We start from the raw sequence: 25,708 nt of genomic DNA on the forward strand, positions 1-25,708 counted from the left end.
TCACTACTCCCAGCTAATGATCTTTCAGATAAAGAGACACAGAGACAGAGAGAGGGAAAAACACCACAGCAACAGAGCTTCCTCCAATGTGGTTGAGGCCAAACTTGAACCTGGGTTGTGTGCGTGACAACGCAGGTGCACTAACCAAGTGAGATATGTTACCAGCCCCTGAGTGTTTAATCAGCTCGACTTTTGTTTATGAATATGTCTAACTTTCCAAATATATAAAATCAGGTTTTTCTCATGTAATCTATTTATGTCCAGGAAGTACTTAGTAATGAAAAACCTAGAGAAAACTAACAGTTTTATAACCCAAGTACAGTTTTCACATTTCCACTCCTCCTACCACACAGAAATAGTCCACTCTTGGTTACTATTTCCCCCTGAGTTCAAAAACATGTGTTGCTTTTCAAAATTACACACTGAATCAAATCAAATCAGACCTCAACCTAGAGTCCAGAGTTCATCACTAGTTTGTTGACCTTTGACTGCTTGTGTCTCTGCATCATTTCCCTTCACACAGAAGACATAGTCCCAGCAGTCCTGACTTAATTTCCTGTTTATCTTTTCAAATGATGGTATCATTTCCTTGGTGAGATTTCACTTCCATTCTTCCTTTTATTAAACATTAACTTCTTTTTTAAAATTCTTTTTTACTTTTTAATTATATTTATTTATTTATTATTGGATAGAGACAGGGAGAGATTGAGAGGGGAGGATAAGAAGAGACAGAGACAGACAGAGAGGGAGAGAGAGAAAGACCTGCAACCCTGCTTCACCACTCGTGAAGCTTTCCCCTTACAGGTAGGGACCAGGGACTTGAACCTAGGTCCTTGTGCACTGTAATGTGTGCGCTTAACCAGGTGCACTACCATCTGGCTCCTAAACATTAACTTCTAAAAGTATTTCTTCAACATAGTCTGCTTTTCCCTCTTTCTGGGTAGTCATGGAAGTACTAAAATTGAGTTGTAGTTCATGTCCCAAAGAGCAGACATTATTGTGTGTGAGGACCCAGATTAAAACTCCCAGTCTGTGCCTGAAGGTGAGAAGCTTCATGAGCAGTAGAACTATGCTAAGATGTCTTGCCTTTCTGACTCTCTTTCCATCTCTATTTCTCTCTGTATCTCACCCTCTATTTAAAAAAAGACCACTGGGAATGGTTTGATTATATAGGATCAAAAACAAAGGACATATATATATGTTTGTCCTCGCACATGTTTACATTGCTTTTCTGTTAGTTAGCCTACCTTTAAAATCTTTCATTTCACAAAATATGTCTTGCCTCTCAATTAGATAGTAGCCTTAATGTGTACACAAGAACTATACAAAAAGTCTTTCATATATCCTAATGGGGCCTACCAATGCAGATTCCAATATATTCTTCTTGTTTTTAGAGCAACAAAGGAAGTATTCCGGAAACAAGTAAAAATTTTGAGTGATAACCTGCAAAGAGAAAATCAGAGATGGTAATAATAATAATTAATAATAATACTAATTTTTAGAGTTCATTTGTGTTATTAGTAGCACATGTTATCTCAGTGAACAATGCCCTTGAGTTGAGAGACAACCCCGAGTAGCTGTTAATGGCTAGCATCACAGGAAATGAGTCTCCTAAATGACATTGTATGAGATCTTTCAGAACTGGTTTAATATAATAGCTTATATTTTCTGGGTTTCCCTTCCTTCCTTCCTTCCTTTCTTTCTTTCTTTCTTTCTTTCTTTCTTCCTTTTTTTTTTTTTTTTTACATTTAATTGAGTGAAATCATCAAAGGGTAATACCACCAAAGCTTGCACAGTGCCTTGTGCCCACCCAGGTTCTGTGAGGAGCAGGCAGAGAGGTGATGTGCAGTGAGAATGTGAAACTGTCCAGCAGGTCATGCAGATAGGCTGCTTGGTTGCTCTGCCTCTGACTAGCTCTGTGACTGAGGCTAAGTGGTTTTCTTTCCCCACATTCTTTTTTTTAAATTTAATTTTTTAATTTATTTTTTATTTAAGAAAGGATAAATAACAATACCATAGGGTAGGAGGGGTACAACTCCACACAATTCCCACCACCCAATCTCCATATCCCATCCCCTCCCCTGATAGCTTTCCTATTCTCTATCCCTCTGGGAGCATGGACCCAGAGTCGTTGTGGGTTGCAGAAGGTGGAGGGTCTGGTTTCTGTAATTGCTTCTCCGCTGAACATGGGCGTTAACTGATCGATCCATACTCCCAGTCTGCCTCTCTTTTCCTAGTAGGGTGGGTCTCTGGGGGAGTGGAGCTCCAGGACACATTGGTGGGGTCTTCAGTCCAGGGAAGCCTGGTCAGCATCCTGATCGCATCTGGAACCTGGTGGCTGAAAAGAGAGTTAACATACAAAGCCAAACAAATTGTTGAGCAATCACGGACCCAAAGGTTGGAATAGTGGAGAGGAAGTGTTGGGGGAAGGGGGGTACTCACTGCAAACTCTAGTGTACTTCTGCTTTCAGGTATATATTTTGCACTAGTTTATGGATACGTGTGAACATATGCTCTCTCTCACAGAACCTGATCTATATCTAGGTTTTGGGACTTTGTTAGAAAGTGATCCACCTGGGATGGAATTAGAGAATACTATGAAAGGAAAGGTCTCACCCGAGTAATGAAGCTGAAGGGTTGTCATTCCACACGTGAAGTCTCTGGACACAGTCTGAGCTGAAGCATGTTGAGGTGGTAATCATTGTGTTGATTAGGTTGCGATCGGCAGATGCAATATTATTTGATATGGATTGGGTGAGGCATGCGGGAAAGTGGGCCGTATCCTAAAGTTCCAGGACTGGGGGAAATATAGGCTCTATAGTGGAAATGTGAGGTTCCTGCTGTCTTAGGGTTTAAAAAGACAATGGATAGTTAATGTTATCATCACATTATTTGGTAATTGGGTTAACTTTGAAAAGTCCTTTTGTTAGGGTTTGCCGTATAGTACCTAGTATCTTATATAGCTGTGCCACTGGTTGCTTCTGATCTACTTGGTCTAGGCTTTTGAGAGAGTCTGTATATCAAATACACAGCCTATGTATTAAAAAGACTCAGTCTGTGTTTTAAAAACTTCGAGACATACAATTAATTTTCCCGCTCTCATATTAATTAGTGATTTATATGACTACACTTTACTAGGAGTGTACATAAACACCATTCCCACCACCAAAAGACTGTGTCCCATCCCACCCACCCACCCCAACCCGCACCCCTACCTCCACCCCCCACGGGCCCAGGAAGCCGCATGTCCACCCTCCCCCTCACCACAGGGTTTTTACTTTGGTGCCCTATTTTCAATTTAGTCAGATCCTGCTTTTAGTTTCCCTTTCAGATCTTCTTTCCCCACATTCTTATTGGTGCCTGCTACATGTAATGATGCTGTGAATGGTGAACGAGGTGATCTATGTAATAAAGTCTTTATACCAGTGTCCTGCACCCAGAGAGCATTTATCAAAAATTATCTGCAATTTGTTGTTGTTACTGACATCGTTATTAATGCAACTTATAAGAAATCCCACCCCCTAAGTACACTTTTTGTTTTACAAAAGTTTTACTACACAGTTTTACAGCTGTGTAGTGTTGTAGTAGGCAGAGAAATTTGCAGAGAAAAATTTGCATAGAATCTTGAAATCTCTTATTAATGCTTTGGGTAGTATAAGTTATTTCACTACTGTTTCTGCTCAGGCATATTTATTTCTTACCTGCCCCCAAGCCTTGTTGATTGCTATCTTTTCCAAAAAGGAAGCATGTTACCAACTGTGTTCACAGTGTCCACCTTGTTCTTGTTCTAATGGATAGACAGATACAACTTCTGCTTCTGTCAGGTAATAAGCAAAGATGACACTGAGACACTTAAAACACTTTTATATTATTGTTTCAGTCATGGGCATAGTTGGCATCACCAGCAGTATGAACATCACTATATAATCAGAATATGATTTGTTTTATTTAGAATCCCTTCATCTTTGAGGTAGTTATCTCACTTTAATGATATTTTCTTTTGATCTATAGTGCTTTAACTCAATGGAAAGTAAATTATTTGCAGAGAAAGTTTTCACGTTGGATAATGAATGAAAATTCTTCATTAAATGATCTTTCAGAAAAAATCCAGACTGCGGAGCAAAGACGCCTTTTATTATTACATGAGGTAAGGGAGACCAAAAGATTGAGTATCATACCCCTAGATCAGTATTTCCCCTTCAGTAATTAACTAAACCTTATGTTACTGTAAGGTGTTTTCTTAGAATATTTAGGGTGAAGTGTTGAAGCATCTGAAGAAATGCATCCATCTGCTGGGCATTTACTCTAGGAATGTTGCAAACTAAGTTGCAGTTCTCTTCAGAGTAATGCTTTTGAAGCATATAACCAGAAACTTATTTGAGGTTAGTTTTTAGGGAAACTACTTCTAAAAATGAAGAGAACAACCATCATCCACTTAACTCTTGTTTCTCCTCTGCCCATAATTTGCCCCTACTGCTCCCACTCCTCAAATCATTTGTTGATATTGTTTGCTGAGGGAGTTAGTCTCTGGAGAGACTCAAACAATCTATCTCAGTGGTTACTAAGAAATAGGATAGCCTAGGCAGGGGATATAATTTAATGGTTATGCAAAGGAACTTTCATATCAGAGACTCCAAAGTCCCAGTTTCAGTCCCATGTGTACTTCCAGGAGCCAGAACTGAGCAGAGCAAACAAAACAAAACAAAACAAAATGGTATAGCCTGAAATCAGAGCTAAGTCTTATATGAAGAGATATCAATTTACTTGAGTGTTTGAAAATACAAAAAGAGACATGACAAATTCCTTTTCTTTAAATAGACCAGTTTTAGAGAAAAAGAGATCAATGAATTTTTGGTAGAGATTGAAGACATTACAACACAAATTAAAGAAGAGCAGGAGGAATTTGTTGTCAAAGAAAAGAAGTTAATACATGCATTGAGCAGGTTTAAGGTAAGGGTTATGTTACATTCAAGAATTATTTTAGATGACTCCATACAGGGGAGGGGACATATTTCAATGAAATAGGTAAATGTAAAATAAAGTAACCAGTGTGAACAAGGCTCAAGGCTACCATTTTACCCTTGAACTTCTGAAAAAGTATGAAGCAAGAAGGTATATATTTTTTCATATATTGCACCAAAGTAAAGTGCTCTGGGAGAGTGGGGCATGTTCAGGTCCTGGAATAGAAAGGCAGAGGGAGGACCTAGGTGGAGGGTTAGGCTGTTATGTGGAAAGTCTGAGAAATGTTACACATGTACTAACGATTGTATATAAACAATAAAACAACAAGGGCAACAAAAGGGAATAAATAAATAAATATTTTAAAAAAATAATTAGGAACTTAAAGATAAAAGTATAGCTTCTTCATGTCGGAAGAAGCTGGGAAGTCTGTTAGGAAGGCTGTTCCAAGGGGCCTATGACTTTAGTAATTTTTGCCTGAGCCTGACAGCTAACATGCAGGTAGGCTAGAAGTATTGTCTGGGAAGATGGTGTCAGAGTTGAGGGTAGGACTAAAAAGCTGGATCAGGGTAGAGAAGAAGCTCCCAAATATGGGAAGAGTATATAAATACTATCAACTGTAAACCCCATCGATCTGACTATTCATATTTAGGGCCCATGTCTATTCATACGTAGCACAGGAACCTGTGCAACCTCTGCATCCCCATCAGTCTGAACTTGCATTCCCTGGTCACGGCTAGGAACATTCTAGGCTTCACTCATTTCAGGACCAGTCTTCTTCGAATGGCAGAGTATGTTGACCCAGCCTCCCTTCGGAGAGTGGGGCAATTTCTACCATTGTTGTTCTACATGGAGAGCAAGGTCTTATAGAGACCCACAAGGGTTTATGATGTTCCTGATGGAGACGACCAGTGGTGGTGGAGAGAAGGGAGACAGGGACTTCTAGAAGAAGATATGCTGAGCACAAAGATTTTGAAGCAGAATTGTCTGTCTGAGGAACAAAAGGCAGTCTGGCTGGCAAAGAGATTGGAGGAATGGAGTGGGGTGGCACCAGAGAAGCTTTGGCTTCATTCCAGAAATCGGTGCTGAGATGGAAATAGGAGTGTGGGGTGTTACTAGGAAGTATTATCAATGCCAGGACAAAGCATTGGGAGGCCCCAGGCCGTTGTGTGATCTCTATGAACTCACTGTGGACTCAAGAGCAAGGATTCTCTGTCAGAGAAACCTAGTCTTGGGCAGAAATTGCAAAATCTGGACTGGGTTTTGTGTATTGCACCAAAGTAATGGACTCTGGAGAATGCAAGGAAAGTTTTTGTTTTTTTCTGGGGGTGGGGGCTTTGGGGACTTGATGCATGATGGTGAAGGGGGACCTAAATGCAGGTGAGTGTTTTGCATATATCTATTATGGGGAGATGAGATGAGAAGTTGCACCTCTGTGTTAACAATGTACTATAAACTATTAATACCCTAATGAAAAGGAAGGAAGGAAGGAAGAAGGAAGGAAAAGAGGGACCCTTACATGACCTTGGCTAGGTAGCTAAAGCAATTATGAAGAAGTCAACCACTAGAGACTATCAGAAAGGACTCCACTCCTTGACACAACACAATGAGTCCTTCCTCAAGGGAAGACTCCAAAGGAACAGCATCAGGTCTGCCAAATGTTATAGAAGACATGGCAAGAACTTTGTCTTTTGCTGTGTCTGGATTTGGAAGCCATCCATCCAAGGATTTTTAAGTGAAGGGTTGAAACACTCTGATTTTCAATTAAATAGATCACTCTTGCTCCTGTGTTGAGTAAAATTAGGAAAGCAATGGTGGACTTAGCAAAAGCAATTGGGGGGGAGGTGTTGGGCAGTAGCGCAGTGGGTTAAGCACACATGGCGCAAAGCACAAGAATCGGCATAAGGATCCCAGTTCGAGCCCCCAGATCCCCACCTGCAGGGGATAGCTTCACAAGCGGTGAAGCAGGTCTGAAGGGTGTCTATCTTTCTCTCCTCCTTTCTGTCTTCTCCTCCTCTCTCGATTTCTCTCTGTCCTATCCAACAACAATAGCAGTAACAATAACAACCACAACAAGGAGTGTGGGGTGTTACTAGGGAGTATTATCAGTGCCTGGACAAAGCAGTGGGAGGCCCCAGGCTGTTGTGTGATCTCTATGAACTCACTGTGGTCTCAACAGCTGGGGCAACAAAATGGGAAAAGTGGCTTCCAGGAACAGTGGATTTGTAGTGTAGGTACTGAGCCCCAGCGATAACCCTGGAGGAAAAAAATTAAATAAATAAATAAATAAATAAACAAAGGAAGTGAAATCAGGACTTTAAAAAGCAACAACAACAATAAAGAGCAAAAGCAACTAGGAAACTAGAGAACAAGACACACAGAACTCTCCCCTTCAAAGAATCTGCATTCTTCCCTTGAGTGACTGGTAAATTCTCCAAAACCCAACCTCACACTTTATCTTTACTTCTTCAAAGGTACGATATGCTAAAGAAACACAAACTACCAAAGAAAAAGAAGAGGAACTAGTCCAGTGTCTTCCACATCTTCAAGAAGCAGAAGAAGAGTTCACAGACAAAAACCAAAGATTCATAGAACTCAGTGATACTATTTCAGGTATATATAACATACTTAGTGATTTACTTTAAACTGAGACAAAGACTTCACTAATACAAGGTTTGTTATAAGTAAAAGCCAATGGTGAAATTCTTCCAATATTGTTCATCACTTTTAACTTTGTACTTCTTAGTTTTCCTCATGTACATCACATTCTTACTTTTGCCAAATGTTTCTTCTTTGAAGACTCTTTAAAATTAACTATGAACTGCTATAGTAGAAACTATGTTATGTGTTAACAATATATGGGGAAGGATGAACCAGCCACTTTATCTGCTACCATCTGGATTTTTTTTCATTTCATTTTTTTTTTTTACCAGAACACTGCTCAGCTCTGGTTTATGGCGGTGTGGGGGATTGAACCTGGGACTTGAGAGCCTCAGGCATGAAAGTCTCTTTGCATAACCATTATGCTATACCCCCACCTTTTTTTTTCCATTTCTATCATGCAAATTTTAAACTCTTTCTAATCTGTAACTGACCAGTGATTGGGTAGGCTATGGAAGCTTGTCCAAGATTCAGGCCTGTCTCTCTCACCCTCTGGCTAAAAGAAAAAGGAAAGTATTTATGTAGGGTTTTCATGTAAGCCATGGCTTAGCTTTTGTTGTGGAAGTGCAGGAAAGCAGATACTCTTAATTATCTGTATAGGTCACTCTAATTTCAGGCTTTTATTTTTATTTTTTTTGCCTTCAGGGTTATTGCTGGGACTCGGTGCCTGCACTACAAATCCACTGCTCCTGGAGGCCATTTTTTGTTTTTTTCCCCATTTTTTTTGTTGCCATTGTTGTTGTTGGATAGGACAGAGAGAAATCGAGAGAGGAAGGGAAGGCAGAGAGGGGTAGAGAAAGATAGACACCTGCAGACTTGCTTCACCGCTTGTGAAACGACCCTCCTGCTGGTGGGGAGCCGGGGGCTCAAACTGGGATCCTTAATGGTGGTCCTTGAGCTTTGCGCCATGTGCGCTTAACCCGCTGCGCTACCGCCCAACCCCAATTTCAGACTTATTAATAACAATGTTATACTCTAAGTTAGGAGATATCTCCTTCAACATTCTAAAAGAATGTTATTTTCAACACTAGATATCCTTCCAGACTGACAGTCTGAGGTATGAATGAATATAGAGGCTGTAAGATTTCAAAAATACCTTATTTACTTTCTCAGAAGCTTATACTAAATTTGTTATACATAGAGGAAGTAAATAAATAAATTAGGAGGATATAAGGCACAGAAATAGGAGGTCCAACATAAGAGAGTGAGAGGAGGAAGTTCCTGGAGATCAGCTCTCAGAAATATAAAGAATGAGCCCCCTCCCCTCAAGATGGCTGGGAGAGGTGGGTCCAAGCTGTCAGCTGTCTCCCCACCCTAGAGCAAAGAACAAATCACACGTGCACTCAACCAGTGCGCCACCACTAGGCCGCAAATACAATAAATAAAGCCATGGTTGAGCTCCCCACCCAGGGGGGGAAAAAAAAAAAAAGAATGAAGAGAAGGGAAGGCAGTCGGGGAGGGAAAGAAATAGAATGAGTGGATTAATGCACTTGACGACCTTGGAAATGAGACTCAAAAATTATACAGTTCTGTTGTAGATTTTTATATGTTAATGATATGTCCACAGAAAACTGAAAAAATTTAAAAGTCAGTATTTAACACCAGGAGTAACACAAAATCATTACAGGAAAGGAATGTATAGAAACCAGCAGCTGTCTCACCCAATAGAGCAACACATGACCTACCATGTGTGAGGACCTGGGTTTAAGCATTGGGCCACTGTGGGAGTGCCTGTAAGGAGGAAGCTGCTCAGGGGGTTGAGTAGTGCTAGTGTCTCTCCTTTCCTCCTCTCTCTCTCTCTCTCTCTCCCTCTCTCTCTCCATCTGGCTAAAAGAAAAAGGAAAGAAAAAGGAAATATAGTCAAACTCAACCATTTGTCTCATAAGTGAATAATAGCTGTATTTTCATAATGATCTAAGTAGTTATGATTTATTTAAGTAAAAACCATAGTAGCAAAACTGGCAAAGCACACAAGTTAGCACCTACAAGGACCCAGGTTCAAGCCTCCTGCCTCCTTCCCCTCCCCCCCTTCACAAGTGGTAGAGCAGACTGCAAGCGCCTCTCTTTCCCTCACCCTCTTCCCCCCTTATCATAATTAAAATAAATCAAATTTTAAAAAGCAAAAAATATCTTAAAGGGCCAGTAAGCTATCTCACCTAGGAGGGTGCTTGCTCTGCCATGCATACGACTCAGATCTAAACACTGAGCACTATCACATTGGGAAAGCTTCTGTGCTATGCTGTCCTTCTTTCTCTACTTCTATCTCTGTCTCTTTCTTTCTCTCTGCAAATGTTGTCTTGGAATGGTTAAGCCTTGGTTATGACAAAAAAAAATAACTTTAAAAAAAATGAAACAAGACATGGTCATATAGGGAGTCGGGCGATGGCACAGCAGGTTAAGCAAACATGGCACAAAGGGCAAGGGCGGGTGTAAGGATCCCGGTTTGAGCCCCCAGCTCCCACCTTCAGGGAAGTCGCTTCACAGGCAGTGAAGCAGGTCTGCAGGTGTCTGTCTTTCTCTCCCCCTTCTCTGTCTTCCCATCCTCTCTCCATTTCTCTCTGTCCTATCCAACGACGACGACATCAATAACAACAATAATAACTACAATAATAAAACAACAAGGACAACAAAAGGGAATAAGTAAATAAATAAGTAAATATTCTTTAAAAAGAAGTAGTCATATAATCCATGTTAAAGACTAGAAATGTTTGAGGAAATGGAAGAACAAAAATGAGGAAGAATTAAAATGGTATATTCTGAGGAGGCAAGCATTAAGAGTGGGTACAGCGTTGGAGAACACCTGCCAATTTTTGTTATACACTTTATAATATTTTGTCTTTTAAAACTAGGGGTATGTCTTATTTGATTAATGTTTTTTAAATTTCTTTATTGGGGGATTAATGTTTTAAATGGGCAGTAAATACAATAGTTTGTACATGCCTAATGTTTCCCAGGTTTCCACATAGCAATACAACCCCCACTAGGTCCTCTGCCATCATGTTCTAGGACTTGAACTCTCCCCCACCCACCCACCCTATAGTCTTTTACTATGGTGCAATACACCAACTCAGTGTTTCAACTAAAACCTAGTTATTTTTATCTCTCTCTCTCTCTCTCTCTCTTAAATAGCTCTAAAGCAGGAACGAAAGTTACTGTCTGATTCTACTACTCAATGTTCAAGGGACTTTTCAAGATACTATAATAATGTGGTAATGTTTCAATGTATTCATTCTTATTTATTAGAATACTGGTATACACGGCAGTATTATTATCTAGTACCACGGAAGTTTACAGGAGATCCATACTTATTAAACTTATCCTCTTAATAGTAGTGATGTGCAGTTTTAACCACAACACACTTACCCACATACATGCACTGAGTGGTGAGAAAAAGAAGAGGAAGAGATTCTAGCAGCAACTAACATGTAACTGTGGGAAAATCATCGAGGGGCCTCAGATTCCTTATTTAAGTTATTTAAGTTAGAGACTGGTTATGCTTTCTAAGTTTATTTTCAGGTCTTTCTTTCTGGTAAATTCCCAAAAGCACAAGGATGAGTGGGCAGAGGTTGCAGGTGATGAAGCAAGAGTGGCTGCAATAGGAATAGATGAAGAAATGTTTACTGTGCTTTGAATTTAATAATAAATTATTTAATAAAATCATATGTGAATCAAATTAATTTTAAAATGAAAACTATTCTTTGAGATACACTGATACAGAAGTAATTTTTACTGTATTATGAGGTAGAGAAATTTAAGGGAGAAACTGACAAGTATAGGCAGAGTTAATTTTTCTTGGTATATAAGTATAGTTTGTATAATTAAATTTTATGTATAGTTAAATTTTCTTAGTATGATGCTGCTGATGAGGATTTTTTCAATGAATAATGATTGGTTTATAACTGTATATTAGCTAAGTAATAAAGAATTTAGTAAGACAAATGGAACTCTGAAAAATTTGTTACGTTCTTCTTAAAAAGACTTAAGTTTCACTTTCCTTTTCCCATTTTGTGAGACAGTTGTTTATATATCAAGATGTACTTTATTTTGTGACCTTATAGCAATAGCATAATGTGGGAGATTAGGTTGGGGGTGTCCACAGACCTGTCCCATGAATAAATTTCCCAGAATTAAATTTGGAGTCTAAGTATAGTTTTACTAAGAGAAGACTCCCATTGCTTTTGTTGATGGTTTGGGAATTAGAACCCCTTTCTGAATGTGGTCTGTGCAGTCAAATACACTGGTGCTTGCTAATTTAACTGTATGCAATAATTATGGGTTTTATATTTGACCAGGGGAAACTGAAGCAAGATTTGAAATCATTACGTGAACAAGAAAGTCAGAAGCTCAAAGATCATTTTGAAATCCTAAAGAACTTAGAAAATGAAGTCTATACCAATGATCTGGGGACAGACGCTCTTTTCCTGGACAATGAAAGATTAAAAAAAGTAAGTTCAGGAGCACTTCACTCTGTAGAATCATTTCAGTCAATTACCTAGACCTGTGATTGTTACAGGAGAAAAAGGAAGAAAATTCTGTAAAACTTTTTAAGTTTAACAGGCATAAAAAACATACCCAAGGGAGGTTAGGCAGTAGTGCAGTGAGTTAAGTGTGAGTTAAGTGCACGTGGCGTGAAGTGCAAGAACTGGCTTAAGGATCCTGGCTGGAGCCATAGCTTCCCACCTGCAGGGGAGTTGCTTCACAGGCAGTGAAGCAGTTCTGCAAGTTTCTATCTTTCTCTCCCCCTCTGTCTTCCCCTCCTCTCTCGATTTCTCCCTGTCCTATCCAACAAGACAACATCAACAACAGTAATAACTACAACAACAACAAAACAACTGTCGGGTAATTGTGAGGAGCCTCACAAAGCACCCTGCCTTCCTGATAGTATGGCCTATCTACATAATCATTGTTTTGCCTGAGAGATCCCCACCCATTTTATTCCTTTGATCTATCTTCTTTCTACCTCGAGACCCTCCCTGCCTGCAGGGTAATGTTAATCCTACCAGTTAAAACCCTTGCAACAGTTGCTAAGGAAGTTCCTACCTTTCCAGCTCACTTTTGCCTTTCTCCACCCCCTTTTTAGCCATTTCCATTTCCAACTTGCCACTTCTGGATCTATCGCTTAAAAGCGTTGGCTCTCTGATCAATAAAGACATTGCATTGCCACTCCGCCACTAGTTCATGAATCATCTCTCCCACATTGCTGAGTGAGTAGCAGCCTAGGCTGGCTCCGGTCGAGTTCTCTCCAACCCAGAGAGTACGCACCAGGGAAGAGGCATCCCCACGCTAGCCCGGCAAACAACAAGGGCAACAAAAGGAAAAATAAATCATAAATAAAATAAAATAAAAACATACCCAAATCTTAACTCTGTTGTGGAGTGACACACCTGAATAGCCAGTACCCAAACCAAGAAACGAAGTGTTAACAGAATCCAGATATTCCTCTTTCCTTCTTGTCACTAATCTCCCAGTGAGAGTTCTACTATATTAAAATCTAATACTATATAGTAGTTTTGCTGGGTTTTGAACATTACTAAATATAGAGTGACACATTCTGCAGTATATTTGCAAGATTCATCCTTATTGTTGAGTGCTGCTGTTATTGTTCCTTTGCTCTTAGTTCTGTACTGTATTCCATTATGTTATTATACTACAATATATTAGTACCTCACCGATAATGGAAGTTTAGAGACTTTCTAAGTTAATCTACCACAGATAGTGTTGCTGTAGGAGGAAGTGGATGTAGTGGGGATGTTGAAAATATGATGATTAAAAAAAAATCCTGCAATAAAAAATATATCAATTAACTTTTTATGAAAAGGTGGTTTTTTTTGTTGTTTTTTTGTTTTTTTTCCCCAGGATTATTGTTAGGGCTCGGTGCCTGCACAATGAATCCACTGCTCCTGGAGGCTATTTCTTTTTCCTTTTTGTTGCCCTTGTTGTTTATCGTTGTTGTTATTATTATTGTTGTTGTCACTGTCCTTGTTGGATATGACAGAGAAAAATGGAGGAGGGAAAAGACAGAGACGGGGAGAGAAAGACACCTGCAGACCTGCTTCATGGCTTGTAAAGCGACCCTCCTGCAGATGTGGAGTCGAGGTCTCCAACCGATATCCTTACTCTAGTCCTTGCGCTTCACACCTTGTGCACTTAACCCACTGCACTACCGCCTGTCCCCGTGAAAAGTTTTTTTTTGTTAAAGTACAGTTGCGATAAAGCAGTAAAGAATGGGGTGATTTTTGAGTTTTATAATCAATAGTTAACAATAAACACAGGGAGTTCATTGGTTAAAATGGAAACTATTCATTGAGATGCACTGATATCAGGAATAGCTTTTACTACATTATGATAGAGAAATAGAAAGGCTTTTCTAAAGTCATGATAGCTGTAGCATCCTGAAAATTAACAACTAGTGATGTATGAAGGTGGAGGAAAAGCTTCCAGGAAATGGGGACTTGGATAAGTACACACACCTGTGTGTCTATACTGTGGTTCCTCACTCACAATGCTGTCATTTAACTGCCAGGTATCATAAAAGGCCCCAGATTGAAAGGCTCAAAACTCATAGAAAAATAACTAGGTCAGAAGAATTATATTCAATTTCTTCATAAAGTCAACTTTAAAAAATAGTATTGTTAAGGGTCTTCTAGCACATTTTTAAAAATTTATTATCTTCATTTATTTATTTATTGGATAGAGACAGCAAGAAATGGAGAGGGAGAGAGACAGAGAGACACCTGCAACACTGCTTCACCACTCGCAAAGCTTTCCTCCTGCAGGTGGGGGCTGGGGGATTGAACATGAGTCCTTGCACACTGTAACATGTGCACTCATTCAGGTTCGCCACCACCCAGCCCCCCGACACATGGTTTTTGCTGACAGTATATACACATTTCTGTTGGGTTCCCACCTCCAGTGGAATGGCAGGTCTTAGGGATGCACGTTGTCTGAGGTAGTGCACAGTGCTGGTCGTCCAAAGAAATCTGACAATACTGACTACAGCCATGTTGATAATGATCAATCTAAGTTCATATATATGGATTACTACTTCTAAATTTAAGAAAGAAACATGTTCACATATGAGAAGCCAACATAATACTTTCTGCTGTAGAAACTTCAACAAAGAACACACCAGACTTTGCTATTTTAAAAAATGTTATTAGTGATTTACTATTGATTTACAAAATTACAAGATAACACAGGTACAATTCCACACTGTTCCTACCACTAGAGTTCTGTATCCCTAATCCCTCTATTGGAAGCTATAGCAGTTCTCCTAAGGTTGCAGATATGGGTTATTATTTCTATAACTATCTGTTTATAGTTGTATACATTTGACCTTTTTTTCCTATGGTCCCATCTTTTCTTCCTTTCCAAGTCATATACCTATTACCACATCCAAATACACCAAACCCCCCCCCCCCCTCCGTCCCTTTTCCCTTTTCTTTTTCCAGGTCCTGATGGAGTTGGAATTCAGAGCCCTCTTGTCATCTTCCCCCTAACATTTATTCCCTACTAGGAGTATGGTCCAAATTCTTTATAGGTGCTGAAGGTGGAAGTTTTGTCTTCTATAATTGCTTCTCTGCTGAACATGGACATTGGCAGGTTGATCCATACCCCCAGCCTGTCTCTATCTTTCCCTACATACTGGGTATGTTAAACAAGCTCATTTATGCATGAAATCATCAACATGGCTCTAATTAGTATAGTAGTCAGTGTAGTTACATGAAAGTAAGTAAGACTGTATCACCGTGCTGCCCACAAGTATGAATCCACTGCTCCTGGAGGCCGTTTTTCATTTTTATTGGATAGGACAGAGATAAATTGAGAGGGGAGGAAGAGATAGAGACAGAGAGACACCTGCAGACCTTCTTCACTGCTTGTGAAGTGACTCTCCGGCTGGTGGGATTCTTGCATGGATCCTTGTGCTTTGTACTATGTGCACTGAACCAGATGCACCACTGCTGGACCCTGGTTCTTCAGTACTTCTCACTAGACAACTCTACACAGCCCTTGAACTTGCTTAGAATACTTATATAATGAAATCTTTGACTCTTTAACTTCAATTAGGTGTTCAAGTCACTTCAGTTAAACATTTACTTTATATATATTTTTAAATTTTATTTAACATTAGACTGATTGAAATTGAGAAGTGGGGAGACAGTGAGGGAGAGAGACAGAGAGACACCTGCAGCTGTGCTTCACCACAGGTGGGGACTGGGGGTTTGAACTTGGGTCTTTGAGCACTGTAATGTGTGTGCTTAACAAGGTGTGCCACTGACTGGCCCATAGTTAGACATTTTGTAGCTACCTTTTTGCCCCGAAATGTGCATTTGCACTTTCAATGGTTGTTTCTGTGTTAGTTTAAAGAAAACAAATAGGGTGGGGGTAGATAGCATAATGATTATGTAAAAAGACTCCTATGCCTGAGGCTCTGAAGTCCCACCACCATAAGCCAGAGCTGAGCAGTGCTCTGGTTAAAAAAAAAAAAAAAAAGCAAATAACCACACTTAAATAAAAAGTATGATGACAATTAAAAGCTGTGAATATTAGTCACCCTTCAGTAGTAATTAAAATACATAAATTATCTTTATTAAAAATGATAAAGAATTTAAAAAACAGTCTGACAATAATGGCCACTCCCAGTGGGAGCTTAGAAAGAACCAGTTGTTCCACATTTTCCCTAAACTTTGTTTTTTCTTTAACTGAAGTGTGCAATGTTCTATGGCACCTTTAATCTGCATTTTCCTGATGGTTAATAAAGCAACTCTTCAGATGTGGTTGGCCAGTACCCAGTTGATATCCCAAAACCTTTGCTTTCACTGTGCCCAGAGACATTAGAGTTTAGAGTATCTGAGCACTAGGTAGTCAGAATAAAAATTCATGACTTCAATATCCAAACCACTATTACCACCTCCGCCTAACCTAAGAACTTGAGTGAGCACTTATCTCTAAGGCATACTGAAAGAAGATGTTTCATAAGTAACTTTTTGTGTGCTTGTAGATACAGTGAGTATAGGAAGAATAGCTTTTAATAACAGATTCTATTCAGAATGCGGTGTTTACTTGAGTGCTAAAGTGCCTACAAGGAAACAGGATCCTTTATCTCCCTCCCCAGAATGTGAGCTTGACAAGGGCTCTGTTCTCTGTAGTTAACTTTGCACCTAAAACACTAGGTGGCACAGAGAAGAAATCAATCTAAGTAACTGAATGACTCAAGACTATCATATGCCTTTAATTTCCAGTACATTGCATACATGAAGAGAAGCATAGAGCAGTATAGGAAAAGACAAGAAGACTTCCCAGACATCTCCAAGGACAAGTCTTCTCAACTGATAAATGAACAGAGTAAGTAGAATGCTGTGGGCGATCTTTACGTATCGAAATAAGGTTTTCCTTTTGATATAAATCAATTTTTCTAATTTTCATGCAATGGCATGTATGCACTTAAGGATCAAAGAGTCTTAATAAATGGACACACTCCATAATCCCTACTTCCACAAGAAAGATATAGAATAGGTTCATCATTGGAAAATTTCCCTTTGTAGTTAATTTCTCATTCTACCTCCCACTCCTAGAAACCATGGATCTGTTTTCTCTTACTCATTAGATACCAATGGGATGATAGCAATGACTAGATACTAATGAGGCTTTTCTTTTCACTCAAGTAAATTGACTTTTGAGACCCATCCATGCCAATTCGTATCTCACTGGATCTCACTCTCTTATAGCTGTATGATAAAGTCTCTTATTATAAAGATCTATCATATATTGTTATCCATTCAGCAGCTGAAGAACATTTGAATTGTTTCCAGTTTAGCAAATATTTATTTTCCTTTCTCTTGGGTAAAAATAGAGGAGTGCCGTGTTGTATGGTTCATGTATGCTTTATTATATATATATATATATATATATATATATATATATATATGTATGTGTGTGTATATATATATATATGTATATATATATATATTTACTGAACAGCTAAAGTGACTTTACAAATGTATCATCCCACTAGCAATAGGATATGCCACACCTTTAGCAACACTTAAAATTGTCAACAAAGGGGAGTCGGGCTTTAGGGCAGCGGGTTAAGCTCAGGTGGCGCAAAGCACAAGGACCGGCATAAGGATCCCGGTTCAAACCCCGGCTCCCCACCTGCAGGGGAGTCGCTTCACAGGCGGTGAAGCAGGTCTGCAGGTGTCTATCTTTCTCTCCTCCTCTCTGTCTTCCCCTCCTCTCTCCATTTCTCTCTGTCCTATCCAACAACAACAACAATAATAACTACAACAATAAAACAATAAGGGCAACAAAAGGGAATAAATAAATAAAATAAATATTAAAAAAAAGAAAAAAAAAGAGAAAATTGTCAACACAGGGGCCAATAACAGCGAAACATCATCATATATATATATGACATTCTGCCAACCAGAAAGTTCATTCAAGATTGAATGGTCAGGGGATTTTTTTTTTCCTTCCTTCCTTCCTTCCTTCCTTCCTTCCTTCCTTCCTTCTTTCCTCCCTCCCTTCCTTCCTCTTTCTTTCTTTCTTTCTTTCTCTTTTTCTTTCATCTTGTTCCTTCTTTCTTTCCTTTCTTCCTTTCTTCCTTCTTTCCTTCTTTTCTCCCTTTATATCTTTCCTTCTTTCTTTCTCTTTCTTTTTAAAAATATGTTATCTTTGTTTATTTACTGGACAGAGATAGCCAGAAATCAAGAGGGAAAGGAGGTGATAGAGAGGAAGAGAGACAGAGACACCTGCAGCACTGCTTCATTACTCCTGAAGCTTCCCCCCTGCAAGTTGGGACCAGATGCTCAAACCTGGGTCCTTGTGCATTGTAACATGTGCACTCAATTAGATGTGCCACCACCTGGCCCCACTCTTTCTTTTTTACCTTTGTTAGTTGTCTTTTTATTAAAAAGGTGTAAGAATTCTTTAGCTTTTCAAAATACTTGACTCATAGTTTTATGATATATTAAAAAGAATTATTATTATTATTATTACCTCCAGGGTTATTGCTGGGGCTCAGTGCCTGCACTATGAATCCACTGCTTCTGTGGCCATTTTTTTACTATTTTTATTATTATTATTTTTTTGATATGACAGAGAGAAATTGAGAAGGGAGAGGAATATAGACAGGGAGAGAGAAAGATACCTGCAGATCTACTTCATCACTTGTGAAGCAACCTCTGTGCAGGTAGGGGTTTTCTTTAATTTTTTTATTGGGAGGTTAATGGGATAGGAGTTAGTTAGTGTGTGTGATAGACCTCAACTACTCAAGGTTCTGCTAAGCAATGTCTACACATGGTGTTTCTCTTTCTCCTTATATGCTGTTGTCCTGGTAAATTGTACTGATTACTTTTTGAATGTTAAACTAATTTCCCATTCCGGGGATAAAATCTACCTGTTCAAAAACTGCTGTTCTTATTTATTTCTGGATTTGTCTTACTAGTTTATGTCTTTGTTGGCCCAGGAGTGGTGAAATCACCCATGGAGGGGGCCCAGGAGGGGAGGAAGGAAGGAAGGGAGGAAGGGAAGGGAGGGAGGCTGTTGGGAAGAAAACAGTGTCAGGAAAAATGATTCAATGAAGTCCCAGGTTCAATCCTTGGCATGGCCAATGATCAAATGATACTCTGGTTTCTCTCCTCATATAGTAATATATATATATATGTATATGTATATGTATGTATATATATATATATATATATATCTTAAAATACATATCTGCCTAATATGTTTTGTCCCATCACTACTTATTCATAGTGGGAGGGTAAGTCTAATTCAGTTGAACTTCCATTTTGGAGGTAAAAGTATTTTTTTGAAAAATTAATACTATTACTTGCATTAAAATATTCCAAATGTTTTGGTAACCTTTGCATTTGAAAAAATATTTTATTTCAGCACAGTATTTGAGTTTGTGGAATGAATATCGGATCACAGTGAACGTGAGTTTTCTTTTTATTGTCTCCTTAAATATCATGTTTGTAAAAGTTTCCATCTACATAACAAATGTATATGTTAAAAAGTCAGCATAGGGGAGTCGGGCGGTAGCACAGTGGGTTAAGCGCACGTGGTGCAAAGCGCAAGGACCCGTGTAAGAATCCTGGTTCCAGGCCCCGGCTCCCCACCTGCAGGGGAGTCGCTTCACAGGTGGTGAAGCAGGTCTGCGGGTGTCTGTCTTTCTCTCCCCCTCTCTGTCTTCCCCTCCTCTCTCCATTTCTCTCTGTCTTATCCAACAATGACGACGTCAATAATAACCACAACAATAAAACAACAAGGACAACAAAAGGGAATAAATAAATAAATATATTTTTTAAAAGAGTTAAATAAAAGTCAGTATAGAATGGGAATGACAGAGCTAGTGTAATTATCATATCCTCAACCTGCATGCTTTGTCCCAAACGTTACTACAGCATCTTAAACCTTTGGGAAACTGCCTTCCCACTCTTCCACTTCAGTTAAAGTGAGAATAACTTTTTATTTTCCAAGGGCAAATTTAGACACTGCATTATAACAGCTGTCATTTCTGAATTTCATTTATCTTCTGTGTTTTATCAACTCCTCAACATCTCCATTACTTTAGAGGCAAGTAGGCTAAAGACTACATCTTGCCTATTCCACTTGCTAAGTATTTAAACTTTACATACATTTCTTATTCAGTCCTTAAAATACCAGATAAGAAAGTGTTAGTAACACGTTTCAGGTGAAGCTGCTGAGAGAGATACAGACTGCCGAAGTAATTTGTTAAGACCTGGCAGTTAATGAATTTGTAGGAATTGAGAATTTAGATCCAGCCTGAGTCTGAAGTATCCTTCTCTCAAACTTGAAGCCATGTTGGCTCTTCTGCTGTGTCCACCACCATCCTACCCAGTTCAACATTTGCAGTCTGTGAGCATTTTACTAAATCTTCTCATTTGCTGATAGATTTCTTCTGAAATATTTCGTCAAACTTTGTGACTTTTCTGTGAACATAGGCTTATTTCACATGGTGGTACATGTGAAAGTTGGCATACATGTCTATCTGTACATTTTGTTTGGGCCATGATTCGCTCAGATTATGCTATTGTGTTGTGACTTATATTTAGCCCTCCCTCAATGCTATATGTATATTTTTTTAAGGAATTGGTCAGCAGTGGTGATGAGACCTTGCAAGAAATAAAAAACCTAATAGAAAAACTTCATATAAGAGATAAAAAAATTGAGCAAATCCGTGTTAGTTTACAAGAGAATCTTGACCAGCTATATTTTCTTATGAACCAGGAACCACAAAAAATTCCTCGTCGTAAGTAACATACCAAGAGTTTTGGTTAGCAATGAGCTTTATTTTACTGTAGCTGGTTACGAAAAAAAAAAAAAAAGCCAGTAGCGCACCTGGTTGGGCGCACACATTACAGCGCACAAAGACACTGGTTCAAACCCCCAACCCCCACCTGAAGCAGAGAAACTACACAAGTAGTTAAGCAGGGCTGCATGTATCTCTATCACTCTCCCTCTCTCCCTCTCCCTTCCCTCTCAATTTCTCTCTCTCTCTCTCTCTCTCTCTTTTTAAAGATTTTATTTATGACAAAAATAGGGAGAGAGAGAGAGAAAGAAAGAAAGAACCAGAAATCACTCTGGTACATGTGCTACTGGGGATCGAACTCAGGACCTCATAGTCCAATGCTTTATCCACTGTGCCACCTCCCGGACCACCCCTTTTAACTTCTCTGTCTCTAACCAAAATAAATAAATAAATGAGTAAAAAAAAATATTAAAAGATAAAAGCCAAACAGCAATTTCAACTAACTTATTCCTAGTAGCCCATCCCTGGTAATATCACAAACATTGAATCGAATGTCAATTTTCATTTCTAGGCTTGAACCTGGTAGTATAGTGTGTTAGTTAGCTCTCCTTTTCCACCTAAACAAGTTTACTGAGTCTAACTTCTTCTGGTTGCTTCAAACTCTTATTTTATTTTAGAATTATTTATATATTTCTTAGGCTTCTTAAGCAAAAGATAGTATTCTCATTTTCCCTTCTCCTGAACTGAGGTTAGCATTAAAAATAGCAACAATTGGGCTGGGGAGGTAGTTCACCAGGTAGGGTGCCTGCTTTTCCATGTGCTCAGCTCAGATTTGAGCCCAGGCGCCACACTGGAGTGACACAGCACTTGGAGAAGTGTCAGTGTGGTGGTGTCTCTCCCTTTCTCTCTGATGCTCTCTGACAAGAAGTGCCCCCAGAAATGGTATAATTATGTGCACAAGAGAACCTGACTTTGCTAAGAGAGAAAGGTAAGGAGATGGTGGGGGGGGGAGGGGATAAATTCCAGAAACTGCTGTCTTTTCTGAAAACCTGAGATGCCTTCTGAGATGCCAACACTCCTTATATAACGTAATTGCCTTGTTAGAAATCAACTCTTGTCTCCCAGAGACTATCAACTTCATCCTCAGCTTCTGCTCTAATGCTGCTCATCACCTTCTCTGTCTTTCCCTTCCTGTCTTTCACCTACTATGTGAACAAAAAAAATCAGCCAAGAACAGTGGAATGAAATAGTGTAAACACAAAACCTCAGTGAAGCCCTGGCAGCAAAAAATAAATGAATAAAAATAAAATTGAATAAATCAGTATTATTTTCTGCCACCAAGTGTTGCTAATTGGGCATACTGGCACATGAAAAATCCCCCCCCCCCTTTTTTTTTGTTTCTTAAGTCCATTAGCTCTAAACTGTTCTCAACATGTGTTCATTAGATGTCTGTCTTGTGCCAAGTATCATGTTCAGCTCTAGGGCTACAGTGGTGATTGGAAAGAGAGACAGTCTCAAATGCAAACCACAAACATTTCTTAACTTTGCCAGCCATAAAGCCATAGCAATTACTCAACTTTATCCCTCACCCTGTAGTTTGCCTCCTCAAGTGCAGTTATCAGTTTCATAACTGTACTGAAGTTGGGGCATAAGAACTATGGGGTCCTGGTGTATGGTGGGGAGGCAGGAGGAATAGGAGGTGAGTGTTTCTCAGGCGCCTAGATACCTATCATGGAGAGCTGAGAAGTTGTACCTATGAGCCAACAAGTATACTGTAAGCCATTAACCCACCAATAAAGTATTGATCTATCTGTATCTATATATCTATATCTCTGAGGCATAAGAACTTAGAAATAGGGAGTCGGGCAGTAGCACAGCCGGTCAAGCACAAGTAGCACAAAGCGCAAGGACCAGAGTAAGGATCCCGGTTCGAGCCCCCAGCTCACCACCTGCAAGGGGGTCACTTCACAAGCGGTGAAGCAGGTCTGCAGGTGTCTATCTTTCTCTCCCCTATCTTCCCCTCCTCTCTCGATTTCTCTCTGTCCTACCCAACAACAAGAACTACAGCAATAAAAGAGGCAACAAAAGGGAATGAATAAAGAAATAATAACAAAAAAGTCACACACAACACACACAAAAGAACTTAGAAATAAAATTTTTATGAATTGAAAGTGGAACAGAAACCTGCAGGAAAGTTTCTGGATTCCCTAGATTACTTCTGTTCCCAGAAGTTCATTTCTGGTCTTTGAGTACTGGCTATATGTGGGCTTTGGAGTAACGTGAACCAGGGTTCAATTTTTAGTTCTGTTTCATTGTTATTTAATCTCCATTCCTGCTTCTTTTGTTGTAAAATATGGGTGATAACAAGAATCATAAAGCATCAGATTCCTAAAATCTACCCTTCTGTGATGACAATGCTTTGGGCCTCTTGAATACCTTGATCATTTCTCTTAGTATTGAGATGTTATCTGTTGAACGCTTTCTTTCTCCAAGGGACTGTTGTTCCTATATTATTATGTAGCTCTCTCCTGCCATCTTCTGGATATAGAATACCACTGCAGCCATGGAAGTACACTGCTTTCGCTTCATGAACATACTGAGCATAACTACCTCTGAGCTGGGCATTATTCTGATGCAGTTACTAGGTTGAATAAGACCAAGTCTTAATTTCAAAGTGCACACTCTGTGAGAAATACACCTGGAGAGATTATTAGAATACATGGAATTCTGCCTAACAAGAGGATATGGGTAGACAGGGATTTCTGAAGTGTTGGGAATACACAGGGTTATCTTCCAAAGGATCTGCACACATATGCTAGTACAGACTGTGGTAGTATGGCTGAATGATGTATCTTGGGTCATGATCTGGCAAGAGTGGGAGATAGACTTGTCAGAATGAGGAGGTCTAGGCTTTATCTTGAAAGCAAAGCTCATCACTTTTTACCTTGTGCTTATTTCTTATAAATGTGAAAATTATATCTATACTTAAACCAAATGTAACTAAATACAGATTATTTTTTATTAGTGATTTGAGAGTTGTTTACAAGGTTGAATACAGATTATTTCAAAAGTATTAAAAAGAAGCTTGAAAATTCGCAATGTTTTTGAGTATACTGTAAACTAGGCTATATTAATACCTAAATAATGTGTACTAATTAACTATTTTAACTTTAGATATGTACTTTACAAAGATGAAGTCAAAGAATATTTTTTAAAAGATAAGATCATTATCAGCAGTGCCTGTTAAGATCATTTTGTTATTGTAATGAAAAAAGACTTGATTCAATTATATTTTGTTCAGTTATTATTACAGTAGAATCAAAGGTTTAGTAAGAAATAATGGCTTAAAAGTTACTTGTAGGGAGTGGGACAGTAGCTCAGCAGGTTAAGCGTACATGGCGCAAAGCGTAAGGATCCTGGTTCGAGCCCCCATCTCCCCACCTGCAGGGGGGTCACTTCAGGCAGCGAAGCAGGTCTGCAGGTGTCTGTCTTTCTCTCCCCCTTCTGTCTTCCCCTCCTCTCTCCATTCCTCTCTGTCCTAACAACGACAACATCAATAACAACAACAATAGTAACTACAACAACAATGAAAAACAAGGGCAACAAAAGGGGAAAAAAAAGTTACTTGTCTAGAAATTGTCTAAAAGATTCCTTGGAAAACTCAAGAGCATTCTGAGCTAAGAAGGGAAATTTAGCCCATAGATCTCAAACATTGGATTCATCTGGTTTTAAAAACAAACAAACAAACAAACAAAAACCCCAACTCTTTAGCCCAGCCTGAAACTACAGACCATTTTCTATGATTCTCTGGAATAGACCCCAGAAAATCTCTCCACATGGCTCTGATACAGTCATGACTTATAAATCAATGATTTTAGATAAAATATAATGTAATTGTTAACTTATTAGCCCAAATTAATCAAGACTATTTTTACTTTTAAATTACCTTGCCTTCCTGATTAGCAAAGTAATAAAACAGCCATCAAGACAAAGAGGAGGGACACCTGCAGTATTATTCCATTATTCTTGGAACTTCCAATATGGGGTTTGACCCCGAGTTCCCAGGCATAATAACATGTGTGCTCTACTGAGTACACCCAGCTCCTGCAACAGTGAATTTAAATGCTCCAAAAGGACTTTTGTCAAAATGTAGCAAAGCTAAGCCAGCACAAATGTTTTCATTTGTCTTCCTCTCTCTTTGCCCCTTCTCTTTCTCCTCCTCCTCCTCTCTGAGGCAAAAAGAGGGGGTGAAAAGAGAAACCACAGCACTGAAGCTTCCTTCAGTGTGGAATGGGCAGGGGTCAAATGGTGGCGTACCTGGTAGAGAGCACACATTACAATTTGGTCCAGGATGGACTTAAAGCCAAGCCTCATACAATACAGAGGAGCATACTACTAAAGTTAACTGTTTTTCTGGTCTTGTTTAATATATTTTAGAGGCTCCATTTTAACATTATGTAGTGACATTAGCAACCAAAATTGCTATGAATTGTTCAAGTCTTGTCTTAAGAAAGCAACTTATAAATGTGATATGTATTACATATTCTTGAAATTTTTTGCATTTGAGACCATATTTTTTAGTTACTAGCATCATAACTTCTTTTGCTTATATATTTTTCTGTTGGATATTTCTTCAGTTGTTGTGGGATGAGAAGCTATTGTCCTGCTTCATATATATTTACCTCCCCATTATAGTTGTCCAGTTGAAGACTTTGTAAGCAATTAAGAATTTTATTTATTTTTAAAATATTTATTATTTTCCTTTTTGTTGCCCTTGGTTTTATTGTTGTTGTAGTTATTATTATTGTTATT

The 25,708-nt window shown here is 39.0% G+C and overlaps 2 protein-coding genes across 5 annotated transcripts in view; one reads left to right on the plus strand and one right to left on the minus strand.

Moving 5' to 3' along the window:
- Window positions 1–25,708, minus strand: part of JKAMP (JNK1/MAPK8 associated membrane protein) — a 415,429-nt gene that overhangs the window by 376,291 nt on the left and 13,430 nt on the right. The gene's annotated exons all lie outside the window — the stretch shown is intronic.
- Window positions 1–25,708, plus strand: part of CCDC175 (coiled-coil domain containing 175) — a 74,088-nt gene that overhangs the window by 46,801 nt on the left and 1,579 nt on the right. For 2 of the 4 annotated variants that reach the window (XM_060174878.1, XM_060174881.1), the window contains exons 11-19: window positions 1,395–1,466; window positions 4,012–4,147; window positions 4,819–4,950; window positions 7,434–7,572; window positions 10,750–10,829; window positions 11,913–12,065; window positions 16,863–16,965; window positions 19,516–19,559; window positions 20,734–20,896. In XM_060174878.1, the coding sequence (XP_060030861.1) occupies window positions 1,395–1,466; window positions 4,012–4,147; window positions 4,819–4,950; window positions 7,434–7,572; window positions 10,750–10,829; window positions 11,913–12,065; window positions 16,863–16,965; window positions 19,516–19,559; window positions 20,734–20,896 (1,022 nt within the window). The remainder of the gene's footprint in view (window positions 1–1,394; window positions 1,467–4,011; window positions 4,148–4,818; window positions 4,951–7,433; window positions 7,573–10,749; window positions 10,830–11,912; window positions 12,066–16,862; window positions 16,966–19,515; window positions 19,560–20,733; window positions 20,897–25,708) is intronic. The other 2 variants (XM_060174880.1, XM_060174879.1) reach the window with 2 other exon arrangements.

Source organism: Erinaceus europaeus, chromosome 16 (genome assembly GCF_950295315.1).
Source record: "Erinaceus europaeus chromosome 16, mEriEur2.1, whole genome shotgun sequence".
In the NCBI taxonomy this organism is placed as follows: Eukaryota; Metazoa; Chordata; class Mammalia; order Eulipotyphla; family Erinaceidae; genus Erinaceus; species Erinaceus europaeus.